This window comes from Anabrus simplex, chromosome 1, assembly GCF_040414725.1.
Source record: "Anabrus simplex isolate iqAnaSimp1 chromosome 1, ASM4041472v1, whole genome shotgun sequence".
Lineage (NCBI taxonomy): Eukaryota > Metazoa > Arthropoda > Insecta > Orthoptera > Tettigoniidae > Anabrus > Anabrus simplex.
Window position 1 is genome coordinate 368,008,694 of NC_090265.1, and position 20,279 is coordinate 368,028,972.

The 20,279-nt window shown below is 37.3% G+C and overlaps 1 protein-coding gene across 3 annotated transcripts in view; it reads left to right on the plus strand.

Moving 5' to 3' along the window:
* LOC136866197 (inner centromere protein B) overlaps window positions 1–20,279 on the plus strand; it is a 431,603-nt gene that overhangs the window by 254,703 nt on the left and 156,621 nt on the right. For all 3 annotated transcript variants that reach the window (XM_067142957.2, XM_068226499.1, XM_067142948.2), the window contains exon 5: window positions 9,225–9,432. In XM_067142957.2, coding sequence (XP_066999058.2) covers window positions 9,225–9,432 — 208 coding nt within the window. The remainder of the gene's footprint in view (window positions 1–9,224; window positions 9,433–20,279) is intronic.

The following is a 20,279-nucleotide window of genomic DNA, read 5'->3' on the forward strand; positions in this document are numbered from 1 at the left end:
CCTTTCATTGCTCTCTCAGGTATTTTTGTTTAGCTAGCTTTGCTTGTCTCTTTGTGATTTCTGTTTTTTCTATTTTCAAATCTTCAGGCTTATTTGGGTTTCTCAGTTTCTGTCTTTGATACCAGTTCCTCTGTAATTCATTACTTGCTATGCATTGGCTGTTCTTTGCCAATTCTGCTAATTGCAAAATTCCTTGTTTTATAGAACACCGTATCTTCTTACGATCATCACCATCATTACCCTGAATGCTTGTATTATTTTTTGCATAATGTTGTGAGAGTTTCAATTTTGAGATACTCAAGTAGCCATCGGCCATCTTGTTCGCCTTTTCTTTTCTATTTCCTTTAGGCTTGAGAGAATCCTTCATTAGAACTGGGTTGTGGTCCTTTCCCACATCAACTCCTGGATAGTTTGTACAATACAAACTTTAATTTGGTTTCTAAACCTCTGTTTGACTATTGTGTAATCTATTTGATAGCATTTCGTGTCCCCAGGCATTTTCCATGATGTTGAAAATAAGTGTTATGACTGTCTTTTGTACAGAATTCAAACAGTCAGTTTACTCTATCATTCCTTTTTTCCAAGGCTGTGCTTCCGCTTGATTTTTCCTCCTTGTCCTCCCAGAAGTGTGTTCATTTCCTGTAATGCACTGAGGTTCTTTTTGCCTTTCATTCCTCTTACCACTTCATTAATATCCTCATTTGGTCTCTCTATCACTTGATCCATATGGTCAGATGTTGACATGTAGACCTGCACTATTATGGTATCTGTTGGCCCAATTTATAGTTTAGCTATTAATGTTTTTTTCTCTGTGTTGAACATATCCTTTAACCTTTGTACCCATTTCTTTACTAAGGATTAGTGCAACTCCTGTGATTCCCAGCAGTCTCATCTGCAGTCCCTGTATGTATAACTTTATAATTACTACTTCAAAAATATCCATACTGTGGCCTTCTCACCTCAGTCGGAATATCCCTCTTCATTCTTCTAATCTCTTTTTTTAACATTCTCCAGTCTGACACACTGACCTAAGTTGAGTACATTCCATATGGCTGTCCTCGCCTGTCCCCTTCCTTTGCTTGGATGCAGTGTTGACATGGACTCTTCCACAGTCTTCATCCAGAAATCTGATTGGGGGTTATTATTCTGGACAATTTTATCAAAGAGAACTCCATCTGTGAATTAATTGCTAATACTTGAGATATCCCAATATATCTTTAAAGCAGTGACTTCTTCTTTCCGCATCATTTGCTGTTGACCGTTAATTGGCTTCTCTACCTGTAAGTATGATTTCTCATCCCATCTGCCATAAGATAGAGTGGAATGCTTATCCCAACATTCATTCAGTCTCCCTCTATGTTAGTCTCTCCAGAATTTGCTAGTTCTAGAATGTTGCCTCCTCTCTGCCACAGAGAGGTGCAGATTGGAATTTTCCCCTCTCTGAGTTTGAGACCATGATGGCATTTCCCAAACTCTGCATTACTTTACGAGAGGCAATTAAATTATGGTATGTCAGTTGAGATAACATATCATATATGCAGAAAATAAACAGGAGTGGTCCAAGTATAGAGTCGTATGGTACACCCGTTTGTTCACTTGTCCTCAAACCATGTGGGTGAGAGACGCAGACGAAGAATACATCCACGGTATCCTCTGCCTGTCATAAGAGGCAACTAAAAGCGGCGACCAAGGGATGTTGTTTTTAGAACCATGAGATTACCTGTGATCAGTACCATCATGTGTGGAATACCATGTGTCAATGTTGCTTGTGATTAAACACACCATAGGTTTGTGATTACTACTGATTAGTATAATTCGGGGAGGAGAACCATGGGTTTACATTACCTGCGATTAGTACCACTGTGAGGAACACCACGGGTCTGGGCATTGTCTGTGATTAGTACCGCTGTGTGAGGAACACGACGGGTCTGGGCGTTGTCTGTGATTAGTACCACTATGTGAGGAACACCACTGACCTGGGAGTTGTCTGTGATTAGTTCCACTATGTGAGGAACACCATGAGTCCACCTTACTCGTGATTAGTACCACTATATGAGGAACACCATGGGTCCACTTTACCAATGATTAGTATCTGATTAGACCTGGTTTTTGGACCCCTTTGGACAAGCATCATCAACGTATATCTTTGCTTTGGAAGCAGTCTCTTGTTCCGTTTATACCACTGTTTTAGGCTATTTTATGGGAAGGATGGACATTCCGGGTCGGATCCACTGATTATTTTAAATTCACAATCATTTTTCATCGTCGTCTTTTTGAATTATAATCAGTGGATGGTTTTTGCATTTTGATGATCATATTGTGCTTCATCACGTACCATTAGGGGCCGATGACCTATATGTTAGGTCTTTTAAATAACACACATCATCATCAGTTGTCCTCAGAAAAGTCTTATTCTTTATAATATTACTCACATTGTCTATGATTAGAGTGGTTGGGAGGTACAGAGATGCAAAGTAGTGTGATTCCGATAGAATGACTTAAATTTAACCAACAGTATTTCTTTATTGATAGCATTGAATGTGCTGCAGAAATCGAAAAGATTGAGTAATGATTTCCTGTCGTTCCTTTGTGACATGTCGTATGTTACCTGCAACTTTCGATAGAGCAGTGTTGGCTCTATGGCCATTTGTGACACCTGGCTGTAAATGAATAAGTAAGAAAAGTTTGTTTTTATGAACCATTTAGTTGATAATTTTTCTATAAAATGAAACATAGACTGTACCTTTAGATTGCTAACCTTAGTGTAGGGACCGGGGGGGGGGGTTAGTCATAAGTCCCCTGTACCAAAAATAATGGATTCAATCCCCTGACTAAAAAGCCTTCCCCAGATCCTGTCAATGGGATCATGGATTGGTGACTATGATGTGTAATTATGTTTCCACTTGTCCCTGACTCCTCACTGTTTTCTTTCTGTTCCAGTCTGCCTTAGTCAACTCTTGTTTTCTTCCGACCCTGGCGGTATTAGGTTTTGTGGCCTAGGGGGGCTTTCATTTTCATTCCTTTCATGGCCCTTCATTTTCTTACACTGATACCTTCATTCTTCGAAGAGCCAGACCCACCTCCATTTTCACCTCATTTAGAGATAAGAGGGGAAGGTTATGTACTATAGTTGTACTTGCCCTTAAAAGTGATAATGACCGAGCTCGATAGCTGCAGTCGCTAAATTGCGGCCAGTATCCAGTATTCGGGAGATAGTGGGTTCGAACCCCACTGTCGGCAGCCCTGAAGATTGTTTTCCTTGGCTTCCCATTTTCACACCAGGCAAATGCTGGGGCTGTACCTAATTAAGGCTACGGCTCCTTCCTTCCAACTCCTAGCTCCTTCCTGTCCGATCATCGCCACAGGACCTGTCTGTGTCGGTGCAACGTAAAGCAAGTTGCTAAAAAAAAAGTGATAATGCATCGCCATAAGACCTACCTGTGTCGGTGCGATGCAAAGCAAAAAAAAAAGTGATAATTTAAGAGTATTTTATTGTGCCAACTCTGTGTCTTTGCCACCCGACATATAAAATGTATTAAAATGCTCCTTGGGGGAGAAATTCTAACACTCCGGCATCACTGACGTGTTTGATTGAAATTTCTGCCATTATTTTTTAATGGTACATGAGGCATATGTTTGGAATTGATTGTTGAATGATACAATTGTAGGGTAGCTGGGACAGTTGACAGAATATTATGATTCCTCAGACAATGTTATGAACATAAACTTTTTGTTTAAGGTTATAAACTTCATAGCTGGTTTCATATTGAGTTAAGATTACATGTAAGTAAATACAAAAACTTATTGTTTCCACCTTCTCAATACATATCAATCATGCAATGTTTACAATAACATTACAATATTATAAGGTACTAGTTTCGGTCCTGTAAGGACCATCATCAGCCAAGCCAAGACAAGTGTAAATTACATTGCTAAAACAGATTGATGCGGTGAGATGAAATATGAAATGATGGCCTAAAAATGGGGTGAAAATGATATACATATAAAAGGAAAACAGTTGTATGTGACAAAATTATTTAAATAGTGATAATAAAATCTTTAAACACAGTAATGTCAACTATTGTCTCGAAATAGAATAAAACAGCTCTAGTTGACAGAGTTGCACATTTAAAATGGATAAGTCGGATATAAACAAAGTCCAGAGTTTCTGTTAGGTTCTAGAAGATGTGGATCAACATTAGCGCAGAGAGAATTTTTGTTCAAAAAGTCCACAGCGAAGGTTAAAAGATATCAGAACTGTAGGATGTATCTTGAGATAAATTGAATCTTGCTGTGGTGCAAAGAAGCAATCCCAATTCAATGGGAACCAAAATGAACCTGAGGAAAAAAGAGTTTGAGTTAACGCGAGAAAAAGTAAAATGAGGAAATCTTGGCTGGCGGAAAAAGAACAAACATTGAGGACTCACCTTGCGCAATATGAAACAAGCTTGCCGGTTTGAGTGCAACTACCAGAGTGAGAACGGCTTGAAGCAGAAGGGAAGTGACAGGGGCGGAGGGGAGGAGGTAAATAAGGGGAGGGGCATAGTGAGACTTGAGTGGGAAGAGGTGGGGAAATGGGAGGTGACTTAAGGCGAGGTAAGCGGGAAGGAAGATGGCGGTGTTTGTGTCGGCGGGGGACCCTTAATTGACTTGAAGAAAGAATTTTGGTCTACTGACTTGCTTTTTCTGAAATAAGTGATGAAAAGGTCAAACAAAATATTAGGTTTCTTGGTTATTTCATTGAGATTGTAATTAGCGTTGAAGTATTGGTCCAAATGGATGTAAAAATTCTTGATTATATTAAGAAGAGGGCCTTTATTAGCTATTTCGAGTATATCCATGTCTGATTCGATGTTCGTAAATTTATGATTATAGTCGACCATATGTTGGCCGATAGTGGAAAATTTGTTGTATTTAACTGCATTAAAGTGTTCCGAGTATCTTATGTTAAAGCTTCTACCGGTTTGCCCTGCATAAGAAATATTAGAACAGGAGTTGCATTTAACCCTGTATACGCCTGATTTTGTGTACCTATTAACCTTATTAATGTGTGACGTATTATGTAAAATGTGTGAACTGTTGTTGTTGGTTTTAAAAGCTATTTTAACGCCTTTTTCTTTAAGATATTAGTAATCTTGTGAATTTCGTTAGTGTAGGTGAAAGTAGAAAAAGACTCGTGTTTAGGTACTTCTTTTTTAAGTGTGGTTTTGGGACAGAATTTATGTTTATTGATAATACCTTCTATGAAGTGGCTGCTGAAGCCATTGAATCTTGCTATGCTACGGATAGTATTCAGTTCACTATGAAGATCTTTTTTAGTCATGGGTACATTGAATGCTCTGTGAACAAGGCTGTTACGTGTTGCTTTCTTGTGATGGTGAGGATAAGATGAATCTTGTCGAATTGTAACAGCTGATTGGGTGGGTTTTCTATAAATTTTATAGGTTAAAGATTCTGGATGTCTAGTAATGGTAAGGTCTAGAAAGTTTATTTTTGGTCTGCTTGTGACTCCAAGGTAAATTTAATATGAGAGTCAATGCTGTTTAGTGCTAGAAGAGTGGTGTGGGCGTCATTTAAGTTCTCGTTAATAATTACCAAGACATCATCGACATACCTGGCCCAAAAAAGGATGTTATCAAAATTGTTGTTGATTTTAGTGTTTTCAAGGAAGTCCAGGTAAATTTCTGCGAGAATACCTAAAGCCGGTGAACCCATTGCCAGACCGTTCTGTTGGTAGATGGTGTCATTAAATGTGAAAAAGTTATTGTTTACTACCAATTAAAGCAACTTAGTAAAATCTTGAATTTCTAATATACTCAAATGACTATTTTTATTTAGGTTATCTTAAATGGGAATTAATTTGGAAATTTGAATTCTGGGGTACATATTTACGATATCAAAGGAGTGAAGTGAGTAGTCAGGTTGCATGCTGAAATTGTTTAGTTTATCTATTAATTCATGAGTGTTTTTAATGGACTTCTTAGATAAAAATTGGTAGTTTTTCTTAGGAACTTTTGGATGAATTGTGAAGTTTCGTACAACGGGCTTGGTCTAAAGTTAATGATTGGTCGAATGGGAACGTCGGCCTTATGTATCTTAGGAAGAGCTCTGGCCGTAGGGAGCCCAGGGTTCATACTTACGAGTTGACTTTTTTAAATTTTCGGCAAGCAGAAAAGAAGTACTTTTTAAAGTTTGTTTGAGGAGTCTTTGAACTTTTTGGGTGGGGTCTTTTTTAATTATGGTGAAAGAATCATCTTTAAATAAATCTGACGTCTTACTGATGTATTCATTCTTATCGATAATCACTGTTGTGTTGCCTTTATCGGCTTTTGTCACAATTAAGTCGTCTTTTATTTTCTTATTTAGGGCACGCAGAAGTTTCTGATCAGCTTGTACTTTCCTGTTACTGGTGTTGGCAGGTGAATTATGAGGATGTTGTTGAGCTTCTTTTTAATCTCATATCTTAATTCATCTTGTGTGTCTGATGGCATTTTTGAAATGGCTAGTTCTGATTCTGTTATCAAAAACAGTTGAACTAATTACATTCGAATTGGGCCAACTGTGCTTGGGTCCCTTGGCTGGAATTACTTCTTCGTTATTGCTTAGGGGTGTTTTAGATAAATTAATTACAGGTGGATGTAACTGATTACAATCATGCTCTGGTCTGCTAAAAAATCTGGTTTGAACGCCGTGCGATTTTGATCTCTTAAGTTTTTTCAATTTATTCCACCCCTGTCACTTCCCTTCTGCTTCAAGCCGTTCTCACTCTGGTAGTTGCACTCAAACCGGCAAGCTTGTTTCATATTGCGCAAGGTGAGTCCTCAATGTTTGTTCTTTTTCCGCCAGCCAAGATTTCCTCATTTTACTTTTTCTCGCGTTAACTCAAACTCTTTTTTCCTCAGGTTCATTTTGGTTCCCATTGAATTGGGATTGCTTCTTTGCACCACAGCAAGATTCAATTTACCTCAAGATACATCCTACAGCTCTGATATCTTTTAACCTTCGCTGTGGACTTTTTGAACAAAAATTCTCTCTGCGCTAATGTTGATCCACATCTTCTAGAACCTAACAGAAACTCTGGACTTTGTTTATATCCGACTTATCCATTTTAAATGTGCAACTCCGTCAACTAGAGCTGTTTTATTCTATTTCGAGACAATAGTTGACATTACTATGTGTTTAAAGATTTTATTATCACTATTTAAATAATTTTGTCACATACAACTGTTTTCCTTTTATATGTATATCATTTTCACCCCATTTTTAGGCCATCATTTCATATTTCATCTCACTGCATCAATCTGTTTTAGCAATGTAATTTACACTTGTCTTGGCTTGGCTGATGATGGTCCTTACAGGACCGAAACTAGTACCTTATAATATTGTAATGTTATTGTAAACATTGCATGATTGATATGTATTGAGAAGGTGGAAATAATAAGTTTTTGTATTTACTTTACGTATAAACTTTTTGGGAAAATGTTGGGTCAGTTGAATACTGAGACTAATACATCAGTCAGGATAGTATAATGCAGGTTTCGAATAATTTTATCAACAGTTGTGACAATAGCTGGTTATTTTTTATTGATGAAACAGCAATTTTATTTTTGTTCATTCTTAATAAAAACAAATTGACTTATCTCAGTTGCTTCTGGGAGAACCTGGAGGTAACCTGTCTCATTTTTTGTGTTGGATAGGACTTTTAGGCCAGATGCCTTTTCTGAAGCCTCATGATTATCCAAGTAAAAATTCAATCTCATTATCCTCAGACCCTGGTCAGAAAGCAAAGGAACTGTTCCTTTTTCATAGATGTGTTCATTTCTTTCATAGATGTGCCCTTGAATCGGTGTTGTGAATGTTAACTGATCATGAAACTTGTAGTATGAAGATGGCTTATAGATCACTATGAAGGGTATGTCATTCACATCCTATGATTACACAGTACTTAATAATCTTGTGTTTTGTTGGTCATTTTATAATCCTTATCTTTTTTAGTACAAGAAAATTATTACTCAAAGTCTTTAAAGATCTGATCAAAAGAATATATTTTAATCACATAGCATACTTTAATAAGATGTCACACGAATTGGATTCTGATTAACGGCAAAAGTTTTTGAGAGACAGATGTTAATGACCTTATGCATAACGTAGTATGTGCCCACCACAATGGTATTAACCGTATTAGTGTTATCTGCTGACCTTGGATATCTCACATAGATTCAGTCATCAACCTTGTTGAGCTCACTTCCCTTTGATGTGAATAGATCACTTTGGGTGACTAGTTGGACTCATTCGTATTTTTATATTTGGTATGTACTCTATAACTCCTAGTCTGACCTGTGTTCTATGTTTGTCAGCTCAATGTATAACATACATTACAAACTTCTGAAAATATATATAAATATCTGTGACATGTAATTCTTCCATTGTTGTGTCATTTCCTTTTATTCAGAGAGGGGGACATGTGTACATTCATGCATCTTTCAAAGTCATTTCAGTGGCATTTTGCAAGCTAGCAGGAAAGGATCTGGAAACTTGTTTCTTAATGGCAGACTATTGCTATTTGGCAAAGGATGCGTAAGTGAACAGAGAAGGAATGTTAAGATATACATTAAAATTTTCATTTTTTACCCAAAATTAAATGTGTTTTTAACAAAACGAAGATAATATTGATGATTAGGTTGAATGTGCTAGTAGACCGAAGACAGAGCACGTGACCACACATTTTGGGTCACGTAGCTATCACCTTGCATTCGGGATAGTAGTTTCAAACCCCTCTGTCGACAGTTCTGAAGATAGTTTTCTGTGGTTTCCTATGTTCACACAAGGCAAATGCCAGGGCTGTATCTCAAGGCTATGATCGCTTCCTTCCAACACCCAGCCCTTTCCTATCTTAGTATTGCCATAAGACATATCTGTGTCAGTGCTACATAAAGGAAATTGTAAATAAAAGAATGCTAGTAGTGATCACATCTCATAAAATAGGAGAGAGCCACTTCCATTTAAAAAAATAATAAATTATAATTCCCTAATCAGTTTGTTGAGTTTGGACTTGTATCATTTCTCTGTAATCATCTCCACATTATAGGGCTTAAAATGTCTTGTTAATATTTGTGTTAACTACCCCTGTTCATCTTTCTCGCAAGGAGGAGTGGATGGGGGAATAAAAAATGTTAATGAAACTGCTGTATAATTTCTTTCCTTTCTGCATTTCAACTCACCAGCCCATACATTAATGAATCTGTGAAGAAGCGTGTGGCTGCATATGAAAAGCTGCAAAGTGTTGCAGAAATTCCAGTTCCAGAAAAGTTGGAAGAAACCCGAATGACACGCACCAAGACCCGTGCAGCAGCAGCTGCTGCTGCTGCTGTAGTTGCTGAATGTGAACCTGCTGAAGAGAAGGCAGGAAAGCAGAAAAAACAGAAAAAGAATGTGAGTGTTCTTGATTTTAACCTTTATAAAGCTTGCTAATTTAATGAAAGTCTACATTACAATATATAATTTTTGCCTGTGGGAGTTACTGTAGTTTATGTAATAAGTGACACTAATCTGGGGTAGAAGAGTTACCATGGGTTATTTTCCTCTTGAAAGTCGTTGTTAAGAAAAGTACTGTAATGTTTCATTATCCAATTTTTATTCCCATGTTTGAATCAATTGGTTAAATTCCATTAAAAAACAAGATCTGCAAGTAATAATAATAATAATAATAATAATAATAATAATAATAGAGGAAAACCTCGTTGAGTGTGTTCCAGATTAACAAGTTTTCTTGATTAGCATGTCGTAAATTCAAAGTTCCGTTTTCCATCATATGACATCATTACAAGATAGAATCATTCCATATTGATGGTTTTCACTTTACAAAGGAAATATAATATGTCCTCCTATTCAATACAAACACATCTCCATAATTAGATGGAGTAATAATAATCAAACATGTTTCAACTCGTTTGAGCCATCGTCAGTGAAAAAAGAAGTTTAAGTTATTTACATAATAGATGCTAAAAATGTGTTAAAAACTTAATGAAAGAAAGAATGAAAAACAAAACAGACATGATAGAAATAAAAAAACAATTCAATATATACACATTTCCATCTTAGATGGAGTAAAAATCAACTCTTTTGAGACATCTTCAGTGAAAAAAGTTTGTTTTTTACATAATTGATGCTAAAAAATGTGTTAAAACCTAATGAAGGAAAGAATGAAAACAAATGAGACAAGATGGAAACAGACAATAAGTGTTTATGGCGAGGTTGTGGACCTCTTCGTCTAAAACTTGCAGTGTGTTATAATTAAAAAACAGGACGAAATCACTGTGTTAAAAATTCAAAATGACAGTCTGTGTCTGTTGAGTCACCATCACAAATAGTTAAAAGGGGATCGAAAAATTTGAGAAACTGAGTTTGAGAGGTAACACGTGTCAGGTGAAATGTCCATGACACATAGTGGAAAACCACCAGTGAAGTTCAAATTTTTTAATAGTTGCACTCTCGAAAGTTCTGACCTTCTCAATTTTAGCGGTCCCGTTCTCAATGATTGTGTCCAATGTTGGCCAGGTGTGTTTGCCTTATTTATAAATAGTCAGGAGGGCAGCGAAAAAAATTGAGAAGCTGTGTTAGAGAAGATAACAGATGCTTGGTAAACTGTATGCAACCGCTAGTGGAAACCATCAATGAAGTTCAAATCTGTAATGGAAAAAATGTGGTTGTATGAGAAACTTGGACTAAGTAAAAAAAAAAAAAAAAAGTGTGAAGAAAACTTTTAAACTTACTTATTAACTAGTTGTTCTCTCGAAACGGCCTGACGATCGTGTCTATTGTTGGCTCAGCTGTGTGCGAGGATGAGAGGAGAGGAGTGGGGAGGTGAGGGGGGTGCAGGGCTTGTGGGAAGATGGGGGAGTGGTGGCCATTTGGAGGGATGGAGGCATGGTTTGTTTTTATTATAGAAGTTCTGACAAATATATGGAATGAATGTTTCAAGTAGAATGTTCTTTATTTCGTTGAGTTCATTTAAATTATGAGAGGGGTTCATAAACTGTTTCTGTCTTGTCTCATTTGTTTTCATTCTTTCCTTCGTTAGGTTTTAACACATTTTTTAGCATCAATTATGTAAAAGAACATTTATTTTTTTCACTGAATATGTCTCAAGCGAGTTGATTTTTACTCCATCTAATGATGGAAGTGTGTATATGTTGACTTGTTTTTTATTTTGTCATGTCTTTTGTTTTTCATTCTTTCCATTATGTTTTTAACACATTTTTAGCATCTATTATGTAAATAAACCTTGTTTTCACTGAAGATGGCTCAAACGAGTTAAAACATGTTTGATTATTATTACATCTAATCATGGAGATGTGTTTGTATTGAATGGGAGGACATATTATATTTCCTTTGTAAAGTCATATGATATCAGTATAAAAAATATTTTTGCTATCACTGCTTAGTACAATCACATTCTTCCTAGGTAGCTCTGAATATGTTCTTTGTCATCCCTTGTGTAAGGAACGTGATTTTTAACTCGGGTAAGAGCTCTTGCCACGGGAGGCAGGACTGGGAAAGTTGCGTGGTAATGGATAAAATCCCTGAATCCCTGAATTTCACAGGGTAAATTGCACCCTCGGGGAGCAAGCCTTAACCTCAGAAATGTTCATTTTTGCTTGCCGGTTGGCAGTTTGATTGCTGAATAACCAAGTGAGACTGTTTGTCCTTGTATTTCGCATTCCATTCAGAATTGCAGAATTACAATTAGCCAGATCTCAAAAGGTTTTTTAAAATAATTTTAAAGGATCTTCATCAGATGAGTTTCGTCAATAAAATGTTAGACCTAGATAGATTTTAGACAAATATGTTTTAACATAGACATAATTTTATTGTTATACTGTATGACTTGTAAAATATTATAAGATTTATCAATCAGGTTTACAAGCATAATTTAATATAATAGAATAGATTCATGGTCTTATATAACCTCAAGTAAATGATAATTGGCTGATGATGCTCACGAAAAAGGAGCAAAACATGTACCATATCAACAACTTAATAAATATGCAAGTTTTTATTACGTTTTTGTTGTGTTGAATAGGTTGTATTTAACAAAATTATAAGAATTTTCCATTCAAAAGTTAGAAATTTATTCTGTGTTGAGTGGTACAGTGAAGGTTAGCGAATATTTGTCATGTGATAGTCCACCTACGAAATAAGAACATTTCATGTGAAGTTGACTAGCGTGGTGGATAGTCACCTTGTGATAGCCTAGTTATGGAAACGGAAGAAGTCGTAAAATTGAACACAAAATAAAAATCCTTCAAGATAGTGGACTGGCATCTGCATCTTTAAGTATGTAGAGGTGGTGTGAATGTTGAAACTCGCACTAGACTGGGTAGCCTATAAAAAGCAGCTTTTCTATGTCACGTGATTATTGGAAGCATGCTATTGGCTGAAAATGAATGAGAGTCGATGATATGAACCAGCTCTTCTTGGAGCCGCATTTCTTGATGCAGTCCTTTCTTTCATATGTGAATGACCAGCTATCATCTTTGGAATGAGTCCTCCAGAAGAGTCAGTTCGTCCATGAACGATCCATCACTATTTGCACGCACCTTCGAGTTTCGACTTCGTCACTCGATATAACAAATTCCAACTTGTACATTTGAGAAGTTCCACATTTCCACGACGTAAAAATTTTATGATTTTTCTTAGATTAAAATAACATTAATTTATTTTCAAATTAGTCGGTACTTGTTTCGTTTTTCATGGAAAACATCTTCAGCCATGATCTTGAATGACAGTTAAAATATGCACAAAAACACAGGATACGTAAGTAAAACATAATTAACCACTCATATTAAGAACAACTTGTTCTTGACAAGATAAAAGGTCTAAAGAGTCTTTGTTTTTTTCTTCATTGTCACTATTTGACATGTCTTGATGTAAAAGATGTGTTATTCATGAAATACCACTTTGTAAACTATCCCAAGATATAGGAATCTTACATTTCTTAACGAATAAATGAAACTGTAGTGTACAACTATACAAAATTTTTGTAACATTCAACACTTGATGTGAAAAGAAAGGGGGAATTTTCTTGTCAGATGAAGTAGACTAATTGTGTGCACACAGATACAACACTAGAAGGAAAGCAGCTTTCAGCGCAGGAGGAGGCCCTGTGTGAGTCAACTGTGAGGGGTATCAGGTGATTTGGATGCCACCGCATCATAGGGAGTTGCTTTCTGTCTCGAACACAATTAGTCCTTTTCATCTGACAAGAACCCCCCCCCCCTCCTTCCAGTCACATCAAGAGTTGAATTTACAAAGATTTTGCATAGTTGTACACTCCTGTTTAATTTATTCATTAAGAAATTTAATATCCCTATGTCTTGTGGTAGTTTTCAAAGTGGCATTCCATGAATAACACATCTTTTACATTAACCAATTCGCCTCACATTTAAATACCGCTCTACGGCTGTCGTCATCACACTATTATTTAGAAAATCATACAAAACCAACCAGTAAATATTCCTTTCTGAAAATTTGCATGCATGATAACGAAGTAATGAACTTACCAATGCCGCTATTTTAGTATGTCTGCTGGGTGTGGTACACCTCAAAACATTCTTCTAAGTGAAGAGCTACGCCACACTTTTTGCACTGCCAGCAACTTTCACTTCTTTTACCCTGGCTGTAGCACACAACACACCTTCTTGTGACTTTTGATTTCTTCTCTGTAAGGGGAATACGCACGGGAAAGTGGGCCCATGATATAGCTTGTAATCTGGTGAGGGTGGTGCTTGCTGAAGGTCGACCTTAAACCGAGTACTCCGGCAGCTGAACAGTCTCTAGTAGCTGCTGTGCAATGCTAGTTCTGAATTCTGTGTAGCTCGTCTTTCTGTTAGCAGCGATCTTGTGATACACAGTGAAGGAATTGAAAATACACATATCTAGGAGGTAAAAGAATATTTTCCTATACCCTTTCACTGTGCGTCGCATGACAGGGAACAGAGCTGTAACCTGATCCTGAAGGTCAACACCACCCATCCCCTTCTGGTATTCAAGGCCACACTTGGGCTTTATCACTTCTTCCCTAGGGGTTTGTCCTCTCTTTCGTCTAAGTTTGCCTGTCCCTGTCATGTCAGCTGATTTGTGTTTAGTGGTGAGAAAGCAAACACCCTTGTTATCTTTCCACTTCACACACAACATACTGTTGGCAGCCCACGTCTCATACTCTCCACGTTTTAGTTTTGTCTTACTCATATAGCAAGGCATGTCTTTTCGGTTCTGTCTAACAGTTCCAGTTACATTTGTCTGCTTATCGTGTAGCCTTTTGAATAAATCTGGGGAAGAATACCAGTTATCTAAAAACAATGTATGCCCTCAGCCTAACAAGGGTTCACACATGTTGAGCACAACGTTTGTACTTGCTGGCAGACTTGGATCTGTTACATCATCACCTACATAAATTTTGAAAGACAGACAGCAGCCAGAACTTGATTCACAAATTTTGTAAAATTTTATTCCAAACCTCGAACGCTTAGACCTATTACACTGGACATATGAAAAGCAGCCTCTGAATATCATTAGACTTTCATCTAGAGCAATGTCTTGTGAAGGTAAATATAATTCTGAAAATTTGGAGCAGAAATGTTGTATTATAGGCCTAATCTTTCTTAGTTTGTCACTATTATCGACTTCTTCATCGTCAACAAAATCTAAAAATTGTGAAATTATAATAAATCTTCTCCTGCTCATGGTTTCACAAAAAATAGGAGTGTTTATACACCTGTTTTTACTCCAGTATAACTGTATTCTTGATTTTCGCACTTGCAACATTAGTATAACTAACGCAAAATATGCCCTAATTTCGTCGGGTGTAGTCTCAAACCATTTGTCATCATCTTTCAACTTTTTTCTGTCAGGATTACTCAACTGTTTTGCTGCATATGAATTTGTCTTGATAGATATTTTGTCAAACAAAGGGTTCATGTATTCACTAAAAACTGAGAGTTCAGATAGTGGCTGGATATCAAACATTTTCAACGTGTTTTCACAAGCCCCACTGTATTCACTAAACTTATGTACAACAGGTTTATTGTCACTTTTTTGTCCAGTTCAAGTCAGTCAAGTTAGTCTGTGCCGAGGTACGAGCTTGTTTCAAAAGACTCGGCACACCGTCGTTATTTGCTTCACTTTCCGTGTCATCAGAACTATTATACACATTGCTAGTACTCGAACTAAGGACTTCAGAGTCTATTTCATCATCGCAAACATCACTGCCTTCAATATCACTCTCTAAAACACTATCTGTTAGCTTCTGTATTCCTTCTTCATCAACACCAGCACATCTTCTTGATGCCATGATGGCAACTGACAAGAGCGAAATAATATGAAAAAAGATTCTCTTATCTCGTGTTCCGGAAGTGTGTGTAAACCTGGTGAAAGGGGAAAAATCGAAGCCACTTGTGTAAACTTCAGCTCGGAATGCATGCAAGTGGCATCTGTGGGTTAATGACTGAACTACATGGATTGATGTACAGCTGTGCATCGCCGCGAGCAGAGCTCGTCATTTGATTCATATGCCACAAATAACTATGATGATCTAGGGTCGTCAAATGATGAGATTGGTTTAAGAGATTTCAAATAGTGACAATGAAGAAAAAACTAGACTCTTTAGACATTTAGACCTTTTATCTTGTCAAGGGCCTCCGTGGCTCAGACGGCAGCGCGTCGGCCTCTCACCCCTGGATACCGTGGTTCAAATCCCAGTCACTCCATGTGAGATTTGTGCTGGACAAAGCGGAGGCGGGACAGGTTTTTCTCCGGGTACTCCGGTTTTCCCTGTCATCTTTCATTCCAGCAACACTCTCCATTCTCATTTCATAGCATCTATCATTCATTAATATAAATCACTTCGGGAGTGGCGACCCTATCGTAATAACAGCCTATATCTGATTCATTCATTACATCCCTGACCCGGTCAAAGACTGGCAAACAGGTTGTAGGTTTTCATTTTTCATCTTGTCAAGGACAAGTTGTTTTTGATATGAGCGGTTAATTGTGTTTTACTTATGTAACCTGTGTTTTTGTGCATATTTTAACTGTCATTCAAGATCACGACTGAAGATGTTTTCTATGAAAAACGAAACATGTACAGACAAATTTTAAAATAAATTAAATGTTATTTTAATCTAAGAAAAACCGTATGATTTTAAAGTGACAAAAGGTGGAACTCCTCGAACCTACAAGTTCAAATTTCTTATATATAAGAATTCCACCACAGACCAAGATGAAATTCATTACTTGTAATTGATCACTCAAGTCGGTTGAAGTCTTGTCAGATTCAGAATTGCAGCCAAAGTCATTCTCTGGCAATGAGTAAAGAATTATATAAAGATGGCAATGGATACCACGATCAGTCACTCATCAATGATCTGCAATTTGGGCTATCGCCCAGGTGGCAGATTCCCTATCAGTTGTTTAGCTAGCTTTTTCTTACACGGTTTCAAAGAACTTGGAATTTTATCGAAGATTTCCCTTCATAATTTATTCTAATCCCTTACTCCCTGTCCTATAAATTAATATTTGCCCCTATTTGTCCTTTCAAATTCCAACTTTATCTTCATATTGAGATCTTTCCTACTTTTAAAAGCTCTGCTCTTAGCTTATTTGTCTACTAATGTCGTTCTACACCATTTCTACACTGACAGCTTGAAACATACCACATAGTCAAACATCTCATTTGCTTACTCCCAAATCTCCCCAGCCTAAAGTTTGCAACATTTTCGTAATGCTACTCTTTTTACATGTAACATGTATGCAAATTACACTACTCTTTTGTCGGAAATCACCCAGAACAAATAGGGCTGCTTTCCTTTGGATCCTTCCCAGTTCTTGTACAAAGTAGTCCTGGCGTGGATCCTGTACTGGAAACATACTCTAATTGGGGTCTTACCAGAGACTTTTATGCCCTCTCCTTTACATTCTTGTGAGAACTTTAAACACTCTCATAATCATGTGAAGAAATCTGTAACCTTTCTTAACAACTTCGTTAATATGATTACCCCAACGAAGATCATTCCTTATGTTAACACCCAGGTACTTAGTGTTCCTCATGAGGTACTATCACCCCATCAATACAGTAATTAAAACTGAGAGGACTTTTCCTCTTGGTGAAACTTACTACGCGACTTTTCATCCCCTTTGCCATCATACCATTGTCAGCTGTCCATCGTACAATATTGTCTAGGTCCCCCTGCAGTTGGTAACTTTCCTGCAACTAGTTTACTAAGTTTTTGGCCAAAATGTCAAAAAGGAAATATGATGCAGTGTTTAAAAGTGCTTATAGGGAAGAGTTTCCGTGAATCCAGGAAGGGACCAACGTTCACATTCTGTACTACCGTAGGTGTGATTTTTCAGTTGCGCATGGCGGGAAGTGCGATTTACTCAAACATATGCAATCAGAAAAACACCTGCTAGTGGCTTTACGTCGCACCGACATAGACAGGTCTTACGGCGACGATGGGATAGGAAAGGCCTAGGAGTTGGAAGAAAGCGGCCGTGGCCTTAATTAAGGTACAGCCCCAGCATTTGCCTGGTGTGGAAATGGGAAACCATGGAAAACCATTTTCAGGGCTGCCGACAGTGGGATTTGAACCCACTATCTCCATTTTCACATCAGGCAAATTCTGGGGCTGTACCTTAATTGAGGCCACGGCCGCTTCCTTCCCATTCCTAGGCCTTTCCTGTCCCATCGTCGCCATAAAACCTATCTGAGTCGGTGCGACGTTAAGCAAAGTAACAAAAAAGTAACATATGGAGAGTGTCCAGTGTGTAGAAGGAAACCAGAAACTGAACTTTTCATGTAAAAACAAAGATGTAAAATCTTTGACAAATGCCGAGGCATTATTTACGTCATTTATCGTAGAACGTAACCTACCTGTAAATTGTGCCGATCATGCGAAACCTTTGTTTCGCAAAATGTTTCCCGATTCGGAAATCGTTAAACGATATGGGTGTGCTAGAACGAAAACAGCGGCTATCATTACAGAAATGTGCATGGAAGAAAGTGCGAAAATGGTATCACATTTGCAGGTGAATGCATTTTCTGTTGCTACTAATGGTAGCAATGAAAGCGACTTGAAAATATATCCCATTGTTGTAACATTTTTTAGGCCTGTACTCAATGAAATTTAGAGTTGTCTACTCTCTGTTCCTAATTTAGAAGGGGATGCTACTGGAGCTAACATTGCTAATCTTTTGCTCTCAAGTTTGTGGGAATTCTGCATTCCATTAAAGAACTGCCTAGCTCTTGGTGCTGATAATGCTCCAGTATGGTAGGATTAAAGAATGGTGTGGCAGGATGTTTGAAGCGGGAAAATAGCAACATAAACATCGTAGGTTGCCCTTGTCAAATCTTGCTGCAGAGAAGGGTGCAGCGTGCATGCCCATAAATGTAGATGAAAGTATTATTGATATATTTAATTATCTGGGAAGGAGTGCAAAGAGGAAAGAAAAGTTCAAAGAATTTCAGACTTTACACAACACAGAGATCAGGAAAATTGAGAAGCATGTGCCTACTCGATGGTTGTCACTAAGAAGGTGTTTAGATAGGATTTTCCTGCAGTGGGACCATTTGGTTACTTTATTCAGGAGCAAAATTGTGAGTAAGGATTCTCAGATGGGAACTTTGAAGACTTACAAAATTCCTAAGCACAGTTTAAGTGCAGATGTGTCTTGTTTGTCTGAAAAGGTGAAGGATTGTCATAACATTTCACCACACTCCTCAGTTAAAAGGTAAAACCCAGTCATCAGTTTCGCTATTAAAAAAATATGAAACTACTGATGACACTAAGAGCCATGCATTGTCACGTGAAGAACGACTGTCCACGTTCATTTAATTAAATTTACATAAATCTTTTTGCCCTTTTCCCTCAAGTTTTATGAATATCTTTGAGAATCCAAACGTAGCTCTTCAGTCAAGTATGCCGCACATCCATTTATTGAGGTCACTTTTGGAGGAACTATTGAAGAATGCCATGGCAAGGTTTGTGAAACCACACTTCATTAAAAGCTCCTCCTCTCTCCTTGATGTAGATTGTCATATTCCAGCAAATCAAAAGAATGATTGTGATCTGATGATAGGGAACTCTGTGTTTGTTTCAGTGAACATTTTGAAGTCTGAGGAAAAGTGCATATTCTTTAAGTCTGTTAGAAAGTGTTCCTCTTCATCATGTGACTACATGATATACAAATTTTTGTTCAAAGATGTTTTAATTAATGCAGAAGTTGCAAATATTTCTGCTATAAGTAAGGCATTATTTTCTAGCCTTAGATTTTTCATTAACAAGTTTCCGAACATTCTGACTAGTGAAACGGGTCATTTAGATAAAGAAACTGATATTCTGCACTCCATTTCTGTAACTTTCAGCTCAAAGAAACAGACCAGGCTAAAGGAAGAATTGATATTCAATGGGTATTGGTAGATCAGGCGAAATCAGCTGATGGTGCATGACAGACTCTCTTAGGGTGGATGCTTGCTATTTTATCAGTTCCACATAACAATGCAGAATGTGAAAGGATTTTTAGCAGTCACAAAGACAAGAAAACACAGTTCAGATCCTTGCTGTCTGAACAAACTTTGGAGAAACTTTTAACCTTGAAATCGGTTCAGCAAGGCAAGTGCTTTGAGCAAAAATTTAGTTCTGAGTTTCTGAAGAGGGCTAAGTCAGCTAAGGGTGTATTGAACATTTAGTCGTAATGTGATCACCATGTGTAAGGATGAGAAGTCACATGTTCCTACAGTTCAGGTATGTCCAATATTTAGTATTCACATATAAATTATGAAAAAAATATATTTGTAGGCCAAATAGAATTGTTAATGTATTGAATTATAATGAATTAGTACATGTTCTGCCATAAGTGATGTGTCGTAATACATCGCGATTCGCTGCCAAATTTCTCTTGATTTTTTACTTTTGAAAGTTGGCATGTCTGAATATGAAATCGTATATAACTCAAACGTATTGCAGTTTTGTAGACCATTTTTATTAAGCATAGCCTGTATTAGATAAAAGTACAACTTCGTGAATGGTTCGTGATTATTGAACCGATGAAGCTGGTTTGACGTGTACGGACCTACAAAACATAAGCCAGGAGTGGTTAGATGTATACCTGTACAGGCTAGGCTGGCGATGTTTAAGATATACATCTGCGTGCCATCTGTTGTTTGTCAAAGTGAACTTTAAGCATGGCTCGCAGGCCAGGGTATCATTCTATGCAGAGGAGTA